Source organism: Microcaecilia unicolor, chromosome 5 (assembly GCF_901765095.1).
Source record: "Microcaecilia unicolor chromosome 5, aMicUni1.1, whole genome shotgun sequence".
NCBI lineage: Eukaryota > Metazoa > Chordata > Amphibia > Gymnophiona > Siphonopidae > Microcaecilia > Microcaecilia unicolor.
In genome coordinates, this window is record NC_044035.1 from 158,802,045 (window position 1) to 158,824,206 (window position 22,162).

Genomic DNA, 22,162 nt, shown 5'->3' on the forward strand with positions numbered 1-22,162 from the left:
AGAGACTGCTCCTGCTGGTAAGTATAAGATGCACACATACCAATGTGTGTTTTTTTCCTTTAAGTATAACAAGTGAAAATGTATTGTCACACTATTTTTAAAGCATATGGACATCTCAAAATGCCCAAATTGTTTATGTGCTTTAAAAACATTCCAAATCCGATTCTGCAAAGGCAGAAAAGGAACATCCAACACTGCAGTACATCCATATAGCAATTACCGAATGGGAAGAAACATCCGAAAAGGAAGCCCTAAGTTAGACCCGTATCAGTCCATCCAGGGTACAAAAAAGGTGTTCTGATTGATCAGCTGACCACTGAAGGGAGTAAGGTATGACACCTCCTTAATCCTCCAGTGGTTGCTGTCCCCCTCCCACCCATGAATGTAAAACTGAAAGAGGATACCAGGCTGTATAACAGCGTGGGGTATTATGGGCATGCTCAGCAAAAGCAGGAAGCAAGTCTGAGGAGTAACCTAATGCAGTGTTCAAATCTCACTTTAACTTTTTTTTATTGTGAGCCCTCCAGAAACAAAAATATACCTAATGTACCTAAATATATAACACCATCTACAAGCCTGAAGGTTCTTGAAGTGGTGTATATTCAGGTAAGACAGTGGGTATTTTTCTGTTCCTGAAGGGCTCAAAATATAAGAGTTAAAAGGGGGATTTTAACCTGGGTCCCCTCATTTAAAGTCCACTGCACTAACCACTAGGTTACTCCTCAATGCTGCAGGCTCATCAATATGGCCATTCTTCTAAGAATGCTGCTAGACCAACATTCTTGTCCCTGCTTTTTGAGGTTCATATGTTGGACGTTCGTTTGTAAAATAGCTGTTCATGCTGGACAAATGAACGTTCGTATTTTCTGTTTGAAAATACATGCTAGATGGATATCCTTTTAAAAATTCCCTTCCATGGCTCACTGAAGTCAGGACACAAAAGTTGTCTGAATTTGACCTATCGTACTATAACTATGTCAGAAGGACATGTGCCCTGGTCACATACCAAAAAAATATCTGGACAGCACTATATCTTTTCACTATCCTAGGAATCAATCATACTTTGGTTTTTTTTTTCTTTTAAGAATAAAGTGCTTTCTTGGCTTAACCTTCAGTTCAACTAAAGATCAGCCCTCACTATGAATAAAGGACCAGAGAAGCATCTTCATTAGCAACTACATCAGCCTCATCTGCTCTCTAAGTCACAGCAAGGAGGTATCAATTCTTGAGCTATAGCAAAACATTATTATATAGATTACAATAAATAAAATAACTTAAATTAAAACCAAAGATTAATAAAAATAAAATTTTTAAAAGACAGAACAGAGTTTACAGTTTCTGTAAAAAAAAATAGGAGTTTCCTTTATGAAACCAACTAAATTAGAATCAGAAAAGGGCTTGGCCACCATTACAGCAGTGGCATGTGACTGCAGGCATGCAACACATGTCCTTCATGATTTGAAAAGCTTGCGGTATGCATGCTGGTGGAGGAAACATGTCTGCAGGTGTATACTCCCAGTTGGTCTTTGTGATTTCATTCTCCTCCTTTCATTTCCCCCATAGTGCTAGAAATATGCTTGCAGTGGAATCTTGCATCTGCTGACCACGGAATCCATGAGGAAGTCATTAAAAGGGATCAGTCCTGAGGAGAAAAACGTGGGCGTTTTGGCTAGTGTTGTGTGATGCTGCATCAGTCAATATACTGGGAGAGCCACCGGAAACCTTCACCGTACCCCTGCCTCTTCAATATGCTGCACATGAACACCTCCATAGGTCGTGAAATCAGGTCCTTAAGGGGCACATTACCCTATAGATAAAAGTAGCTGGGGTTAGCACAAATAGTATTATAAAAATATTTAAGCACAAGTCCCAAATATTCCCATATTTACCACAGACACTGAGCTGCTGTCCTCTTACTACTGCAGTCATGGAATTCAGAACAATAAGCAGTGGCAGTAGATATCTCTCAGTTTATAAAAAAACATCTGCAGACATTTATTCCTGCAGGCCTATTGATCTTGACAGATTAATTATTGTGTGATGTGACGGTTCTGGAGCATGGTTACTGCACTTAGAAGAATGCTATATTAAGTGCAAGTTCTCTTCCATTTTAGTTTATATATATATATATATATATATACACACACACATATACATATATATATATATACACACACACACACTTTATTGTAATCTACCTCAATGTATAAATAAATGTACTTATATTGAAAGAAGCATACCTTCTTCCTGATTTGTATCCTCATATTTTCCCTTTTCTTGGTATGCTGGTATTCACCAGAGATTTAATACACAGAGACATAAGATTTGATTGAAGAATAAATGACCAAATTGCCATGCTGTGCTCTAAACTGCAAACCCTAATCTACTGTAACATGCTTTGACCTCTCCCAGTTAGGAAAGTGTGAAATAAATGATGATAGTCTGCCTAGTTATTCTTGTCTACACTGCAAGGAAGTATTCCAGTTAGCAGGACTCATTAAGGCCGGGTCAATATCACTTTTTATCCATACCTGTTCTTGTTTTATTCATTGCTGCTATTTTCCTGGGCCTTTGGGCAACTGCATAACTAATATTGATTAATCCTGAGCTATAAAGCCTGGGATTTTGCTCCTTGTCTAAAGCACTTTTTGAACTTCAGGGAACAAATATGTCACTATCATCAGTTAATTATTAAAGGATCCTGTCTGCCAAGGAAAAAATTATATATCTTACCTGATAATTTTCTTTTACTCATAGCAGATAAATCCAGAAATTTATGGGTTATGCCCATCTACCAGCGGACGGAGAGAAAGAACACAAACTGAACTTTGTTAAATAGGACGAAATGCATTCTGGTCAGTCAGTATGGCTCAAAGCAGAAGGAAAGAAACAACCAAATACAAACTTACTCTTCTTTGTGGGGAAGGAGAAGTAATAAAGTACAAAGAAATACATCTGTATGAACAGCAAAGAGCAATGCAATAACCTAAATGGAGAAACCAACAAGGTACCATAAACAAATAGCACAGAAGAAGGGGTTCTAGATTCATCTGCTAGGACTAAAGGAAAGAAAATTAATTAGGCAAAACATTTTTTCCTCGTCACCAAAGCAGATGAATCCAGAAACTGATGGGATGTAAAAGCAGTCCTTAGAGCGTAAAATAAGGACAGCCGCATAAAGTACAGATGTGCCAAAAGCTGCTCCTGATCTAGCAGCGACATCCACCCAATAATGCTTGGAAAATGTGTGCAAGGAGAATCAAGTAGCCGACCACCAAATCTCTTCAAGAGAAAAAAAATATATAAAACTCCGCTCTCTGTGAGGACTCACTCTAGTAGAGCACTTTCCATGTGGTATGCACAGTTAGTTTACTCCATCAGAACATTTACAGAAGAAATGCATTCCTTGACCCATCGTACTATAGTAGCCTTAGAAGCTGCATTTACTCTACTTGGACCAGAAAAGAGAATAAAAAGATCCGAGTGATGGAATTCATTAGTCATCTCAAGATAACGAAGAAGAATTTGATGCACATCAAGGGACTGTAACATGCTATATTGTCAGCTATAATCCTTCTTTCTGATAGAAACAGAGGCTGATTAAGGTGTAACACAGAAACAATCTTACGTAAGAATGAAGGAACTGTTTGGATAGAAACCCCAGCCTCAGAGAAGCAAAGAAATGGATCCCTGAAATTCGTCTGGCTGATGTTATGGCCACCAGCAACACTGCCTTCAACATAAGATCCTTAACGATTCAAAGAGAAAGGTAAGAACAGTTTTGAGAACCAGATTAAGATTCCACTCAGGACAAGGAACCCACAGGAGGTAGCTTAATATGGTTCACACATTTAAGGAGATATACTACACCTGGGTCAGATGCAAAAAAAAAAAAAAAAAAGTATTGTAAAAACGCTCTCAATTGCGCAACCACCTGAACTTTTGAGTTATAGGCTAGGCATTTATTAAACCCATCCTGAAGGCCAAAATCTGTGGCAGAGATGAATGAAAGGGAGAAATAGCTCTTTCCTCACGCCACATCTCAAACATAAATAAGAACATAAGAATAGTCATAATGGATCAGATCAATGGTCTATCTAGCTCAGTATCCTGTTTCCAACAGTGGCCAAATTCAGGTCACAAGTACCTGGCAGAAACCCAAATAATAGCAACATTTCATGCTACGAATCCCAAGGCAAGTAGTGGCATCCTCAAGTCTTTCTCAAAAGCAGACTATGGCTTTTCCTCCAGGAACTTGTCCAAACCTTTTTTAAACCCAGACACGCTAAACCCACATCCTCCAGCAGAGTTCCAGAGCTTAACTATTCATTGAGTGAAAAAATATCTTCCCTCCTATTTGTTTTAAAAGTATTTCAATGTAACTTCATTGAATGTTCCTAGTCTCTGTACTTTTTGAAACAGTAAAAAACAACCCCCCCCCCAAAAAAAAAAAAAATATAAAGATTTACTTCTACTCGTTCTACACACCACTCAGGATTTTGTAGACCTCAATCATATCTCCCCTAAGCAGTCTCTTTTCCAAGCTGAAGAACCCTAACCTCTTTAGCTTTTCCTCATATGAGAGGAATTACATCCCTTTATCATTTTGGTCACTCTTCTTTGAACCTTTTCTACTTCTGCTATATCGTTGAGGTATAATGATCAGAACTAAAACGTGTTAATCAATGTGAAGCTGCACCATGGAGCAAGAGGCATAGTATTCTCAGTCATATCTACCATCCCTTTCCTAATAAGTCTTAGCATCCTGTTCACTTTTGGCCAATGCCACATACTAGGCAGAAGGTTTCAGTATATTGTCTACAATGACACCTAGATCTTTTCCTTGGGCGCTGACCAGTAAGGTGGACCCTAGAATCTGGTAACTGATTTGGATTATTCTTCCTAATGTGCATCACTTTACATTTGCTCACATCTACCATTTGGATGCCCAGTGTTCCAATTTCCTAAGGTCTTCCTGCAATTTTTTACACTCCGCATGTGTATTAACAATCTTGAATTATATTGTCTCATCTGCAAATTTAAATCACCTCATTTGTCATTCCAATTTCCACATCATTTATAAATGTGTTAAATAGCACTGGTCCCAGTACAGATCCCTGCAGCACTATACTATTCACCCTCTTCTATTGAGAGAAACAGGCATTTAACCTTACCCTCTGTTTTCTGTCCAATAACCAATTCCTAATCCACAAAAAAAAAAAAAACACTGCCTCCTATCCCATGACTAATTTTGTCAGGAGTCTCTCATGAGGAACTTTGTCAAAAGCTTTCTGAAAATCTACCTACACTAGATCAATCGGCTCACCTTTATCCACACCTTCAAAGAAATGAAGCAAATTGGTGAGGCAAGACTTCCCTTGGCTGAACCCATGCTGTCTCATTAAATCATGTTTATTTAGGTGTTGCATAAGTTTATTCTTTATAATAGTTTCCACTATTTTACCTGGCACGGACGTCAGGCTGACCGGTCTGTAATTTCTCAAGTCACCCCGGAACCCTTTTTAAGCAAACAATTGGCATCATATTGGCCAAAGGACTTCAATGACAGGTTACAGCAAATCAACAGTTTCACGTTTGCATGCTTTCAGTACCCTTGAATGCATGTCATCCAGTACAGGTGATTTACTACTCTGTTGATTTGGCTCAGTACGTCTTCCAGGTTCATTGAGATTTTTCACTTCCTCTGCCTTATCGCCCTTGAAAACCATTTCTGGTACAGGTAGATCTCTTACATCTTCTTCCATAAAGACTGAAGCAAAGAGAATTCAATCAGTTTCTCTGCTATGGCCTTGTTCTCCCTGGCAGTCCCTTTTGCTCCTTCATGATGTAACGGCCCCAATGATTCCCTAGCAGGCTTTCTGCTTCTGATGTACCTGAAAAATGTGGTTACTGTGAGTTTTTGCCTCTGTGGCAAGTTTCTCTTCATATTCTTTTATCAATGCCTTGTTATCTGACTTGCCAGTGCTTATGTTGCTTCTTATTTTCTTCATACGAGTTTTTTTCCATTCTTTGAAGGACATTCTTTTGGCTGTAATAGCCTCTTTCACTTCAACTTTTAACCATGCTGGCTGTCTCTCTCTTCTTTCCACCTTTGTAAATACATGGAACATATCTGGTCTGGGCTTCCAAGATGGTGTTCACTGTCCATGCTTGATTTAATGTTCTACCCTTTGCATCGGATCCTTTTAGCTTCTTTTTAACCATTTTCCTCATTTTATCATAGTAGTCCTTTTGAAAATTAAATGCTGCTACAGTAGGCTTCATTCTAGATAGTAGTCAAACTTGATTAGGTTATGTTCACCATTTCCCAGCAGACCCAACACAGAACTATGTCCTGCACTCCACCAAAGCCTAGATCTAAAATGGTTTTCCCTTTTGTCTGTTCGTGGACCACAAAAATCAGTCATTTATTACATCTAGGAATTTTATCTCCCTGGCACTCCTTGATGTAACATTTATCCAGTCAATATCGGGATAATTGAAAATCACCTATTATACTGTTACCCAATTTGCCAACTTTCCTAATTTCTGTAAACATTTCTTCATCTGTTTGTTTGTTCTGCTCTGGCGGTCTGTAGTACAGCCCTACAAGAAATACGCCTTCTCTTTACACATGGAACTTCTATCCATAAGGATTCCATGCTGCTGTTTCATGTGGAATGTTTTTTGTTTGACTCAATGCCCTCTTTTAACATATAGTGCAACCCCCCTCTCCAATTTTGATCCCTTCTATCAATCACTGTGGTATAATTTGTACCCTGTTAACACATTGTCCCATTGATTGCCCTCCTTCCACCAAGTCTCTGATATGCCTATTATAGCTACCTCATAATTTAGAGCTATATACTATCCCATATTATTCTTTAGGCTTCTAGCATTTGTATACATTATGATGTTCTTTGCATCTACCAGCTGCTTATAAGTTGACTGGGATAATGTGCATCCTTTACCCTGCTATCTCCTTAAAAACATCTGGCTTTCTTTCACCATTGTTGAAACCTCTATTGGGATTCCCTAAATGTCCTGTTTCAATAGTTTCCTCTAAGGATACGCCACGCTGAACCATGCACTCCTGGGCGACTTGTCAGCTTTCCTCCATTTTAATTTAAAAGCTGCTCTCTCTCCTTTATAAAAAAAAAAAAAAAGCGCCAGGCCTGGTTCCATCCCAATTAAGGTGGAGTCTATCCTTTCAAAACAGGCTCCTCCTTTCCCAGAATGTTGCCCAGTTCCTAGCACAGAAGAGGTGTAGATCCTCTTCTGGCCAGTCCTGAAGAGCATCTATCCCCACTGAACCAAACTTTCTACTGAAGAACCGAGGAACCTTCACATTGTGGTGAGACACCATCAGATCCAGTGCTGGAGTTCCTCATGTATGCAGGATCATGCGAAAAACTCACTGCTCCTGTTCTCCCAGATCCATACAGTTTCTGCTGAGGTAGTCCACTGACATTCATTGTCCTCGCAATATGAGCTGCTGAAATCATGGGCCTAAAACGTTTCACTCACTGGAGTAAAATGAGCTTCTAGAGCGTGTGCCTCCTTGCTGGTTTAAGTAGGCTATTGTGGTCAGATTTTCTGACAGTACCCGGACTGGGTTTCTTGTGAGAATGGCCTGAAATGCTCTCAGAGCCAGTCTCACAGCTTAAATTTCTAAATGATTTGATGGGCCAAAAGGCCTCCATCTTGGTCCAAAGACCTTCAGCAGTGCTATGAAGACAATGAGCTCCACTACCAGTGTGGCGTGGTCAATGAAGCCCCTAAGATTGTTCAACTGAAGCCACCATCCATGCTGGACTTCGCTTGAGGGGTCCAGAGAAGTCGACAACTGTAGAAAGAGACCAGTGGGACAATATTGATTGCTGCAGCAGCCTCATGTGAGCCCTTGCCTAGGGAACCACTTCTAAAGTTGCCCCATGGGGCTCATCAAAGCACTTAGCCTTCCAAAGTTCCATAGGTTTCTATGGAACTTTGGAAGGCTTTGAAAATATGCCTCCAGGAATACTTAGGCCCAAGCTCAAGGACTCTGAAGCAAGCAATGAATCTAGTTCGATTCTCCTGTGATCCAGAAGAAAAACTCTGCCTTGTAGAGTGCTGAAACAAACTTCTAGTTGCAACAGCTGCAACTGACGTTTTGGAAGGTTGATCACCCACCCCAGAGATTGCTGAAGAGCTATCACTTGAGAAGCAACAGCAAGACTTTCTTGGAAAGAGGCCCTGATCAGCTAGTCATTTAAGTACAGATGAACTCCAATGCCTTCTTCTCTTAGGACTGCTGCTACAATCAATCAATGTTACCTTGGAGAAAGTTCTGAATTGAAAATTGGTCCTGAGAACAGCAACAAACAGGAAGCATTGATGAGGCGGCCAAATGGGAATACAGAAGTACAACTCCTTGAGGTTCAATCATGTGAGAAATTCTCCTGTACATACTGCAGCTGTCACAGATCTTGGGGATCCATGCGAAAATGCCTGACAATCTGTTTACTCTTGAGGTCTAGCACTGGATGAAAGAACTCTTCATTTGGGACAACAAAATAGATGGAATAATGACCTTGTTCCTGTTACAGAGGGAGAAAAAGTTGAATAGCCCCCAAAGAGAACAGTTTGTAGGGGTCAGGATACCACATGATGCTTGTGCCAGGCTTTGCATGGGGAGTCCAAGGAAACAAAATTCAGCAATGGGAGAGAATTCTAACCTGTAGCCTTCTCAGACAATAATCTTAGTCCACTCTAAAGTTGGAAAGAAACTACTATCGACAGCGGTGAAGAATGGAATGGCACCCCATCACTGGGTACTGCAGGAGGCGTAAGCAGACCTGACAGATTGTTGAGAAGACTTTTGTCATTACGAAAAGAACTACTTCAGCCGATACCTAGGTTTTTGATAGGAAGAAGCATAGCCTTGTCTGTAACACTTTGTATCCTTAAGTCAAGGATGAGACGGAGAAGATCTGAAAGAAGAGAAAGGTTTATCCTCAGGCAAGCACAGTCTTGGGACTCGCCCAGGCCCTTAACCAGCTTCTCCAAATCTTCCCTCATAGGGGCACTTACAAGCTTAGTGGCAGCATCCTCTGACCAATGCCTGAGCCACAACAGATCCCAGGCCATAACCAATAAAGCTATTTGCATAGCTGAAGCCCTTACAAGATCATACAAGCAGTCTGCCCAATAAGTCAAATCAGTCTCCATAGCCGGAAGCTCCAGAGAGGGAGACCCGTTCACAACCGATATGGTATCTGTAGCCCCACTGTACCCAGCTCAAACATGCTGTGGCCACATAGGAACTGCAGATGGAAGCCTAAACAAACAATGCAGAAAGTTTCAAAAGGAAAGGCTTGAGTACAGGTTTCAATTTCCTATCCTATAAATCCTTAAGCGCAAACTGAACTGTGTTATCTCTCCACCTGCTAGTAGAGGGCATAACCCACAAGTTTCTGGATTCGTCTGTTCTGACGACAATGAAACGCCTATTAGACGACACTGGTGGAAATTTGTTCAGGGAGGCAATATTCCCCCATCTATCTCATGCGCTAATTCTGTGTTCATTATTTTTAAATCCATAGAGTTCTGACAATATATGAATCTGTGTTCTCTCTAAACAGAAGTGCAACAAGGCACCAACATCCCTTATTCTTACTAAAGCCTGAAAGCTTCACTGCTAAAAGTAATCCCCTTCAGGTGTTATGAGCAGTTCCAGGCTTCCCTTCCTCCCCACTACCATGCTGGTCATAGCACTGGTGATCAGGCACAGACTGCAGCAACCTTTGGATTCTACTGGAAATGTACATCATGATTATATAAGGTAAAATTATGTATAATCATACCTGATAATTTTCTTTCCATTAATCATAGCTGATCAATCCATAGACTGGTGGGTTGTGTCCATCTACCAGCAGGTGGAGATAGAGAGCAAACTTTTGCCTCCCTATATGTGGTCATGTGCTGCCGGAAACTCCTCAGTATGTCGATATCAAAGCTCCATCCGCAGGACTCAGCACTTAGAGAATTACACCCACGAAGGGACACTCTGCCCAGCTCACCACCGCCGAAACGGGGGAGGGGAATTAACCCAGCTCATCCCCACACAAGTGGGGGAGGGGAATCCATCCAGCTCATCCCCGCGGAGCGGGGGAGGGACACCACACCCGCCGATGCGGGGGGGATCTGGCTTATCCTGCAACCGCGGGAGGAGCTGACTGACCCTAACACCGCCGAAGCGGGAGGGGTACAAAGCTGCCCTACAGCCGCACGAAGCGGGAGGGAGTGCCGGCAGAATTTTAAGTCTCAATCCAGCCCCGTAAAACGGAGGGGAGAGGAATGCAGCAGCTCACTGTAACACAAACTCGTCTTAACTCTTGAAGAATCCAAGTGAAAAAACTTGAACACGAAGTCTTTCTGAAGTAACTGAAGACTAAACTTGAACCTGAAATGCAACCAGAATAAAAACAGTACAGATATCTGGGAGGGGCTATGGATTGATCAGCTATGATTAATGGAAAGAAAATTATCAGGTATGATTATACATAATTTTACCTTCCATATCATCAAGCTGATCAATCCATAGACTGGTGGGATGTACCGAAGCAGTACTCACCCAGGGCGGGACATTGAAATCCCTGACCTCAACACTGAAGCTCCAAACCGGGCCTCCGCCCGTGCAGCCACAGTCAAACGGTAATGCTTGGAGAATGTATGAGCCGAAGCCCAAGTTGCCGCCTTGCATATCTCTTCCAAGGAGACGGATCCGGCCTCTGCCATCGAGGCCGCCTGAGCTCTCGTGGAGTGAGCCTTCAGCTGGATAGGCGGCACCTTCCCCGCGGCCACATAAGCCGCTGCAATGGCTTCCTTGACCCATCTTGCCACTGTAGGCTTAGCAGCCTGCAGACCCTTACGAGGACCTGCAAACAGGACAAACAGATGATCCGATTTCCGGAAATCATTGGTCACTTCCAAGTATCTGATGATGACTCGTCTCACATCCAGATATTTAAGAGCAGAGTACTCCTCTGGGTAGACCTCCCTACGAAAGGAAGGGAGACAGAGCTGCTGATTCACATGGAAGCGAGAAACAATCTTGGGCAGGAAGGAAGGCACTGTGCGAATAGTCACTCCTGCCTCAGTGAACTGCAGAAAAGGCTCTCGACATGAGAGCGCCTGGAGCTCGGAAACTCTTCTGGCTGAAGTGATAGCCACCAAAAAGACTGCTTTCAACGTCAGGTCTTTCAGAGATGCCCTCGACAAGGGTTCAAAAGGCGGCTTCTGCAATGCTCTTAGTACCAGGTTGAGATTCCACGCAGGCACCACTGAGTGCAGAGGAGGGCGCAGGTGATTAACTCCCTTGAGAAAGCGCACCACATCTGGCTGCGAAGCCAGGGAAGCACCCTTCAGGCGGCCCCTGAAGCAAGCCAGAGCCGCTACCTGGACTTTAAGGGAACTGAGCGACAGGCCTTTCTCCAGACCTTCTGCAGGAACGCCAACACTGAAGAAATTGGAGCAGTGAAGGGAGAAAGTGAGCCTGCTTCACACCACGCTGCAAAGATACGCCAAACCCTGGCGTAAGCAGTAGAAGTAGAGCGCTTCCTCGCTCTCAACATAGTGGCGATGACCTTGTCTGAGAAGCCCTTCTTCCTCAGACGCTGCCGCTCAATAGCCAGGCCGTAAGACCAAAGGGGGAGGGATCCTCCATCACCACGGGACCCTGATGTAACAGGCCCTGCTCCACTGGCAGCCGCAGAGGATCGTCGACTGAGAGCCTGATCAAGTCCGCATACCAGGGACGCCTGGGCCAATCCGGACCCACCAGGATTACCCTGCCGGGATGCTTTGCCACCCGGTCTAGCACCCTGCCCAACATGGGCCAGGGCGGGAACACATAGAGAAGCTCTTGTGTCGGCCACTGTTGGAGAAGAGCATCTACTCCCAGGGATCGAGGGTCCCGTCCTCTGCTGAAAAAGCGCGGCACTTGGCAATTGGCCGATGACGCCATCAGATCTAGGCTCGGCTGGCCCCAGCGCTTCGTGATGTCCAAGAACGCCTGAGCAGATAGCTGCCACTCTCCGGGCTCCAAGGTATGGCGACTGAGAAAGTCCGCCTTGACATTCATGACTCCGGCAATGTGGGCCGCTGAAAGCTGCTCCAGGTTCGCTTCCGCCCACTGGCAAAGATTCATAGCCTCCTTGGCTAGAGGGGCGTTCTTGGTACCTCCCTGGCGGTTGACATAGGCCACAGCCGTGGCATTGTCCGACAGGACCCGTACAGGCTTCAACACCAGTACCGGGATGAACTCCAAAAGCGCCAACCGAATGGCTCTGAGTTCCAGGAGGTTGATAGACCACTTTGCCTCTGCAGGAGACCAGAGCCCCTGCGCTGTCCTTCCCAAGCAGTGGGCTCCCCAGCCCGACAACGAGGCGTCCGTCGTGACGACAATCCACTCTGGGGTCACCAGAGGCATTCCCGCAGACAACTTGTCTGTCTGCATCCACCAGCTCAGCGCCTTGCGCACTGCTGGGTCCAAGGGAAGGCGCACAGCATAATCCTCCGACATCGGAGTCCAGCGCTGCAGCAAAGAGTGTTGAAGTGGTCTCATATGAGCCCTGGCCCAGGGCACAACTTCCATCGTGGCCGTCATAGAGCCCAACAGCTGCACATAGTCCCAAGCCCGAAGGGGAGAGGCTACTAGGAACTGGTCCACCTGAGCCTGAAGTTTGACAATCCGATTGTCTGGCAGGAACACTCTGCCCACTTGGGTGTCGAATCGAACTCCCAGGTACTCCAGGGACTGAGTCGGGCGCAGCTGGCTCTTCTCCCAGTTGATGATCCATCCCAGGGAGCTCAAAAGAGCAACTACCCGGTCCACAGCTTTGCCGCACTCTGCATAAGAGGGGGCTCGGATCAACCAGTCGTCCAGATAAGGATGGACTTGTACCCCTTCCTTTCGTAGGAAGGCCGCGATGACCACCATTACTTTGGAAAAGGTCCGCGGAGCAGTAGCCAACCCGAAAGGGAGGGCTCTGAACTGGAAGTGTCGTCACAGGACTGCAAAACGCAGAAAGCGTTGATGAGGAGGCCAGATGGAAATATGCAGGTACGCTTCCTTGATGTCCAAGGATGCCAGGAACTCTCCTGTCTTCACTGCCGCTATAACAGAGCGGAGAGTCTCCATGCGAAAGTGCCGCACTTTCAAGACCCGATTGACCCCTTTGAGGTCGAGGATAGGCCGGACAGAACCTCCTTTCTTTGGTACCACAAAGTAAATGGAGTAACGTCCCTTGCCAAGCTGACTTTCTGGCACCGGAACGACCGCGCCCAGGCGGATCAGATTGTCCAAGGTCTGCTGCACTGCCACAGCTTTGACCGGAGACTTGCAGGGAGAGAGTACAAACCCGTCTTTTAAGGGTCGGCAGAACTCTAGTTTGTAGCCGTCTCTGATGACTTCCAGCACCCACGCGTCTGAAGTTATTGTGGTCCACTCGCCCAGAAACGAGGACAGCCGTCCTCCAATCTGCACTGGGGCGTGGACCAAGACCCCGTCATTGGGTACGAGACCCTGGGGGAGGACCGGAGGGAGCACCTCCGGGACGGCGGTCTCTGCGAAAGGAATGCTGCTTGGGGGAGAAATTCCTCTTGAAGGAAGAGGGGGCAGAGGAACCCGACTTGCCCGGGCGGTACCGACGGGCTTCCTGCAACCGTCCTCTGGAGGTACCGGGACGAGTACTAGCCCGAGCCCTGACCTCTGGTAATTTCTTGCCCTTAGACGTGCCGAGATCGGTCACGATTTTGTCCAGCTCGACCCCAAAGAGCAGCTTGCCTTTAAAAGGCAACCTAGCCAGGCGGGATTTAGAGGCGTGGTCAGCAGACCAATGTTTCAGCCAAAGCCACCGCCGCGCAGAGATTGTCTGAGCCATGCCTTTCGCTGAGGCCCTCAAGACATCATACAGCAAGTCTGCCAAATAGGCTAAGCCCGATTCCAGGGCCGGCCAATCAGCCCTCAAGGAATGATCCGAGGGGAAAGCCCGCTGCACCATAGTCAGGCACGCCCTGGCCACATAGGAGCCGCAAACTGAGGCCTGCAAACTTAAAGCAGCCGCCTCAAAGGACGACCTTAAGGCCGCCTCCAATCTTCTGTCTTGGGCGTCCTTTAGGGCCGTGCCACCTTCCACCGGCAACGCCGTTTTCTTAGTCACCGCAGTGATTAAAGAATCCACGGTAGGCCACAGATAGGCCTCACGTTCACTCACAGCCAAAGGATAGAGGCGGGACATAGCCCTAGCCACTTTAAGGCTCGCTTCTGGGACATCCCATTGAGCCGAAATTAAGGTGTGCATGGCATCATGCACGTGGAAGGTTCTAGGCGGGCGCTTCGTCCCCAGCATAATGGCAGAGCCAACAGGGGCTGAGGGAGAGACGTCCTCCGGAGAGGAAATCTTCAAAGTGTCCATGGCCTGTAACAACAGGTTGGGCAAATCCTCTGGGCTAAAAAGCCGCGCTGCAGAGGGGTCATCCGCTCCAACCGAGCGGGGATCCGTCTCCTCCAAGGAATCCGCAAAGGACCGTTGGGAGACCTCAGACACGCTGCCCTCATCTACATCGGAGGAGACAAATTCCTCCAAGGCCTGGGAATCAACCCGAGGGCGTTTACCTCTGGGAACCTCAACCTCTTTACCAGACGAGGGAGCAGGGGCAGCGTTGTGCCTGAGGAAGGCCTGATGCAGCAGCAAAACAAACTCGGGGGAGAAACCCCCCAGACTGTGCACTTCCGCAGCCTGGGCAACAGCCCTAGACGCACCCTCAACCGGCGCTCGCAATAGCGGGGGAGAGACATGCTGCGCATCCAAAATGGCGTCCGGCGCGAAACTCCGCGAAGGAGCCGTGCGGGAAGAACGGCTCTTAACTTTAGCCGCTTCTGTGCCGTCGCCCAAATTAAGGGCGTTCATGGCATTAATGTCTCCAACCTCAAGGGCGGCCCAAGAAGAAACCGTCCGAGCCGCGTGGCCGGCCAAGATGGCGGAGGCGAGGAGCGGGGGATGGGCGTTTATGGCGGGAAAAACCGCCACGCCGGAGGAAGGACCGGGACATTCATCGGTCACGAAACTGTCACCCAACAAGGGCGAATCAGGCTTTAAGACCCCCACATCCCCTCTAGAAGCGCTCAATCGACCCGGGGAGCGACCCTTTGCGCCCTCGCCCTCCGACGCCATATGCCACGAGGAGAAGAATCGGGGAACCCCCTGCCCGCTATAAAAAGGTAAAAATTACCTGCTGTCCGCTCCGAGTTGTAACGACCTGGTGTCCCAGTGAGTAGCTGCAATAGACGCTTAAATAAACGTCGAAATAAACGCCTTTAAGGACGTTCAAAATTTTTTTTTTTTTTTTTAACGGAGCCAGCGGGAGGGGGGAGAAAAGGAGGGACCTGGCACCACCAGGTTTGCACTTGCTCAAAAGAGCCCTCAACCCCAGGCACTCAACAAAACCTAAAAATTAGGCTTGGAGGCCTAGCCAGAGCTGCTGCTGTGTGTGACCACCACCTGCTGAGATAGAGAACATACTGAGGAGTTTCCGGCAGCACATGACCACATATAGGGAGGCAAAAGTTTGCTCTCTATCTCCACCTGCTGGTAGATGGACACAACCCACCAGTCTATGGATTGATCAGCTTGATGATATGGAATAGGGTGTTGCTACTGTACAATGGTCAGAATGACCTTCCACCCAGCAAGAGCTAGATTTACCTCTTGAACCGGAAACTCATGCATGGAAGCATACAAGACTACTGCTCCCCAGGGAATCTCATTCTTAAGCCTTGAATAATATATCAGTTGCCAAAAATTCCAGTGCCAACAAATTCACAAATGCTATGTCAAACGTACAAGTTTACTTCGCGATTCCATTTCAGTGCACACAGACACACCGTGATTCAGAGATTACTGTCTTCCCACTCTGGAATGCTCTCTTGCCAACAGGGATGGTACAAGAATATTGGTGTCCTAGATCAGAGGAAACTCTTTCCTCCTCTGCCCGAGACAAGGGACCCCCCCCTCCTGCAACCACATGTAGGCCCCCCCAGGAGACTGCTGGAGGAGGTTCTAGCAGCCATTTTGAGATTGAAGCCAAAATGGGCAGGAGTGACTGGAGATTGTTCCTACCCCGACTGACATGGAACACCCGAGTTTGCAACCCAGTTTGGGATCACTGCCTTAGACGAACCTTCAGGCTTACACTTCCCCACACCTTAACATTTTCGGGTCTCTAATCTGCATCGCAAATCATTGTGCTTTTAAATATTAAGCAGTCTCTATGTCTTTCTCTGTGTCTTCTCTTCCTTCTGGAGAAAGTATCCATTGGTGATATAGAGTTTACGTTACTGACAGGATCTACTGCTTTGCATTGATTGCAACTGCTCTTTGCTGCTCCCCCCACCTCACAAGCTGCTGCCCTAGAAGACTGCCTAGGCTTGCTTAATGGTTGGGCCAACCATTCTTACCAAATGTGTTTGAACTGAATGCACATATAGCTCCAGGTCACCTCAGACTGGGTCAGTTTTAGAATTGTTGCACATTAGGATATGCAGTCTCATTACTTGCAGACCACAGAATGTGCATATGCGAAATGGAATAAACCTGGACATGCTGACTTGGGGTTATTGTACATCCCTTTCCTTCCTTATTCCTTCTCACCTGAAAACCTCTGTACAACTGGTCTAATCTCTCAGGGCTGGGAAGAATCTACTTGCAGAAACTTATCACATTTCAATGAATCTGAAACAAACATGTCATACCAAGACAGATTGGTAGCTGAGCTTTCAAAAAAGAATGGAGAAGGGCACAAATGTTTTATTCTTCCCCATTTGATTTTCTTTTGTCATTTATTTGGTTGTAAGCTGTTTTGCATACTCTTTGTAAACCTCTTGGAACAGATATTTCCAGGGAGGAGTATATGAATTTTAAAAATAAGCATGTGTTTATGAGCAGAAAATCCCCTCAAAAACCTATCACCCCAAACTGGTATGATGCATTGGGAAAATGGATGCATTCAGAGCCTAGAGGAGGATAGTCAAGTTCTGCATAATCTGGACATTTCCTATGGCTATCAAGCACGATGTATCCACATTAACACTCTGCAATTCAAGCAAGAGAAAAAGTGTTGTGTATGTTCACTGACCAATATCCCAACTTTGGTTACTACCTGTCCATATTAACTTCGTGTCCTGCCAAAAACAAAAACCCAGTCCTAGTTGCTCCAGCGATCTACAGTAAGCATTTGCAAACTATTGCGATAGTACTGCTCAAGTTCCCTAAATTCCTATAGGCTTACCTTTCCTGTAGTCAGTCCACAGAGTCCAAACACGTCCCGGAGTGTCTCTTCACTGATAGCCTCCGATATGTCAATTTTATTCCCCAAGATAAGGATTGGCACATTGGATACAGTTTCATCAGTCATTAGTGCCTGCAGAAAGAAGCAGACATTACATGAGAATCCACCAGTCCCAGTAGTAGAAAGTAAAAGATGGGCACGGTCAGCTCTTTAAATGCTTTTTTTCTGCTCACAAAGCAACCAGTTGGCAAGTGCATCATGAAATCTTACACGGTGGATAGAAGGAATTTCATAACACTACCTTCCCGCACATCTGCTATTACAAAACAGGTTTTCTTTTCACATAAAGCTACCTATATTTTTAGTACATACATTATGAGTAAGAGGGAGGGAAGGAGATGTGTGGACCATAAGTAATTAAACTATAGACATCCACAATAAAAACAAGAGAATTGCCATACTTGGTCGGACCAAAAGGTTCAAACTCAATATCCTGTTTTTAACAGTGGTCAATCACAGTTGTGTATACCTGGCAGGATCCCAAAAAGTAGCTTGATGATTCCATGCTGCCTAACCCCGGGGATTAACAGTGGCTTTCCACAAGTTTACCGAGCTATACTAATTTTCATCACATATTCTGGCACAAATTCCAGAGCTTAATTATATGTGCTGAGCAAATTCTCTGATTTGTTTCACATGTACTACTTCGTATCTTCATTGTGTGTCCCCTAGTCTTTTAACAGTAAATAATCGATTCACATTTACCTATTCTACTCAAGTTTGTAGACTACCATCATCGCCTCTTCTCCAAGATGAAGAGCCCCACCCTCTTTAACCTTTCCTTATAAGGGAGTTATTCCATCCCCTTTATCATTTTGGCTGTACTTGTAAGGGATAATTTTTTGGTGGGGGGGGGGGGGGGGAAGGAGAAAGGCAATTTGAAGGAACTGCTATATTTGTCTTTAAGTTTTTATGATGTAGAGCCTGAACTGCTTCACCTATCCAAAGACACTGGACATTCCAGTCTGATCTGGCCCATTTTAAAAACTTGGTGTGTTTTTCACCAATTCTTCCCCATGCCCAATTTCATCCCATTCTGTTTAATTTTCAGTTATTTTGTCCCCAGACAGATACACATTCTTGGCCTTTAATATATTTATTTCTATCCAAGTTCTGTTACACAGGAAAGAAAGTCTGCTCCACGCACAAGAAGTAGTGGTCATTTTTTTCTTGTTGAGGAAACACAGTTAAAGGGCTTATTTCCAAAACCTGTTGTCCATATTAGTTGCATTGGACTTAACAGGTTTTGGAAATAAGCCCTTCAATTATACTACCTTACAATAATCACAGAAATCTTGTCCTGCCTCTGAGCCATGTAGTGTGTGTGTGTGTTTATTTATTTATTATGTCTAAATATAGTCTCAGACACTGTACCTTTTACCCCACATTCTAAACAGAATGATTTGTATGATCAAAGGTACACAGCTAATAAAATGAAGCTAGTCAAGTTACAAAAATGAACATTCTGTAAGTCTAAAAATCATTGTTCCAAATATGCTGTCACCTACGTTATAATAAAATTTGAGGAAAAATGTCATCCAAATTGATTCACACTCCATACAAAGAGAAAGGTTCTTTTCTAGTTTTGACACATCTTTCTTTGGCTTCCTTTCACCCATCTACAGTGAAATAGCAGGCCTTTGCAGAAGGGCTGAGCATTGCTGTCACATACATACTATGAAACAGAATTAAGTTTACATAAGAGCTTAAAGAAATCTTGTGTACATTAAGTTGCTCTTTGGACTCCATGAGACGTGAAATATCTTTGCAGTCCACCAGAAAGACGATACCGTTAACTGCTAGCAGGTACTCCTTCCAGACTCGACGAGCTGAAGAACAAAAAATGCAATCCGAAATTATTTGCTGATGACAAAGCAGTGAAGGGAAAACATGCAGCGTGCGGCAGATAACATTTCTCACATTTCTCTAAACTCACTCTGGGCTCTGTTTACTAAGGTGCACTAGCGTTTTTAGCACGTGCACAAAATTAGCGTGCGCTTTGTAGGCGCGCATAGGAATATTGTGGGTACCTACACAGTTTAGAGCGTCCTAACGCGCCTCTAGTGCGGCTTAGTAAACAGGGCCCTTTGAAAGATTATAAAATTTCATATTCAGCCACGAAAACACCAGAAGATCTAACCCCTGCCTTTTCTAAAATGCATCTTTGTTATTGATATTCAGCTGAACAAAAAAAGCTGGAATCGGGTTCTACACACATGGTGAAACTCTTTTCCATCGTACCTATTCCCATTTACAAAAAGGGGCCAGAAAACCCAGATTTACATTTAAATTTAATAAACATTTAAGTTTATTAATTTGTATTCTGCCTATACCTAAATAAGAAAAAATAAAAATCTCTTCAGTGTTGGCTTTTGTGTGGATGACTGGTGCGTGGACGTATTGTATTATGTGATTTTTTTTTTGACAGGGAAGAAGGGTAGGATAGGGGGAACTGTCAGTCGACTTGATGTTTATATATATTAAAAGAAATCAAAAATTAAAATATAGTTTCTTAAAGTTTGCTAGTGTGTGTTAATCCAATCTGCATAGGTAACCAATTCCAAGCTAAAAGGACCTACGATCTGAGTTTCATCAAAGTGTATTTTTCTCAGGGCTGGGATATGGAAGAGCTGTGCGCCCAGAACCTTTCAAGGGAGGAGTTTACACAAGATAAAAAAAAGTAGAACTATGTACTTTTAAAAATAGGATTTGATGTGTTTTCATGGTAGTGTCTCACAAACTAGAAAGCAGTTTCCTTCATTTTGGACAGACAGACCAATAACTTTGGGAAGAGCAGAATTAGTAGTATGAAGTTATAGAGGGCGGTGCTATCCTCTTCCTGGAGTGAGACCAAGATGAATAACACACAATTGTCTGTCTAACTGAGGCTACTCCACACATTCTTGTATACCAACTGCGGACCTCATCACTCCTGCAAAGGCAAGTTACTGGGGCCACTTCTAGTCCAGGTGGAATTAGTGAGCATGAGTACTGAATCAGCATCCATTTAAAGGTCTGCAGAAGCCAAGAGGGGGCATGGCCTATATGTGTATCTGGTTCAGTCCCTGTTCTCCCTGGCTGTTGCTATCACTGCCATCAGAGCCAAGAACAGCCCCAACAGGACTGGGTCTTGAGCTCACAACACCTCTATCAGTGGCATAGCTTGGGGGGAGGGGGAAGAGGTCTTGGAGGCTTGAGTTTGCCCCCGCCTCACACTTGAAGTGCTGTCTGCTGCTTTGGCTGGTGGAGTTCCTCCAAGCCATGCCAGCAGAAGCCCTCCTCCACATGAAGCCTGGTAGTTGGTGGTACTTTTCCTAGGCTGCTGCCACACAAGGGTGCCCCTCACCCCACACACTTGGTTTTTGTGAAACTGAGCATCCGTGAAGGAGGCCCACCGCCTGCGCATTATTGACAACCGAGCATGTACAGGGAGTGGGTCTCTATGTATACTGTTTTGTGAAACCTGAGCATGTGCAGGAGTGACAAAAGCCTTGTGCGGTGGGGCCCAGGAAAAGTGCCATCAACTGCCAGGCTTCAAATGTAGGAGGGCTTCTCCTAGCAGGGCTCGGGGACCCAGCTCAGGTATGTGGGAGGTCACAGGAGGGAGGGGGACAAATTTTGTCCCCACCTCCACTTTGGGTTCAGGTCACCTGCACCGCCCCCCCCCCCCCCAAAAAAAAAAAAACCCAGAGGTCTACCTATGTGACTTTGTACAAGACTCATTATCTTCCTGCATTTTATCTGACCAAGTTAAAAAACCAAGACTCTCCCTCTACTTTGGTTTTCCAAGACAAATTAACACTTTGGCTCCCAAGACCACTGAGAAGTGAGACTTTAATCTCTTAAACGTTCAGGTTTGATTAGGATTTTCACAGGATTACTGCAGAATTTTTATCCCAGCTTCTCATTTTTTTCATCCTCTTCACACTTGCTCTCTTACCTTGCTTATGTCCACCAAGGTCAAAGGCTTTGAAAGTCACTCCTGCAATCGTCAGCTCTTCTGATGCTGGAGAGAGAAAACTCAAGGTTAGCAGAGGTGGTTAGATTCTGTATGGAACAGCAGAACTATTTAGGATAAAAGTTATAAAATTTTTTAATTTAGATACTTTTGACATAAGTACATTCATCATCAATGTATTCTTTTAGTTATTAGATTTATTGATTTTATATACCGCATAAATACCTTAGTGTTAAAGCAATGTACAATCAATTTCAGAATATTACAAACACACAGTATCATTATAATAAAATCTCCCAACACCGTGATTAAAAATAACAACCAAGTTTTTTTAAAGTTTACAAAAAGCAAGATAAGAAACTAATCAAAATTCCTCATAAGACAATTCCAGAGAAGGGGTCCAGCATATGAAAAAACTCTTCATGGTTGTTGTAAGGTGTAAGCCTAATTTAAAAAAAAAAAAATCAAGGCCTGGGAGCTCAAGAAGGGTTTTTTTTTTTTTTTTCGAGGAGCATAATTCTTGCAGAGAAACGTATCTTGATAGCTTGCCAGAAAGATAAACTGGACAACCCAAATGATATGATTTATATACTACACAGCATCAAAAAGTATATGTGATGCCACAAGTAACTAATGCAGATGGTACAGTGCTTGTGTAATATGATTAAATCTTTGTCCCTGTTATCAAAACAAGCAATTGTATTTTGCACCAACTGCAAGCACTGAACGCCAATTTTAATTTTACTCAAACCAAATCAAAAAAGAATTACAGTAGTCTAGCCTGCTAGTGAATACAGCATACACCAGCTTTAT

General features: G+C 44.6%; 1 protein-coding gene across 2 annotated transcripts in view; it reads right to left on the reverse strand.

Annotated features, from left to right (window-relative positions):
- The window catches only part of SAR1A (secretion associated Ras related GTPase 1A), a 34,633-nt gene continuing 12,471 nt past the window's right edge, over window positions 1-22,162 (reverse strand). For both annotated transcript variants that reach the window (XM_030203500.1, XM_030203499.1), the window contains exons 4-7: window positions 21,332-21,397; window positions 19,117-19,220; window positions 17,332-17,463; window positions 1-1,807 (exon numbers count right to left, since the gene is read on the reverse strand). In XM_030203500.1, the coding sequence (XP_030059360.1) occupies window positions 1,691-1,807; window positions 17,332-17,463; window positions 19,117-19,220; window positions 21,332-21,397 (419 nt within the window). In that variant the 3' untranslated portion in view covers window positions 1-1,690. The remainder of the gene's footprint in view (window positions 1,808-17,331; window positions 17,464-19,116; window positions 19,221-21,331; window positions 21,398-22,162) is intronic.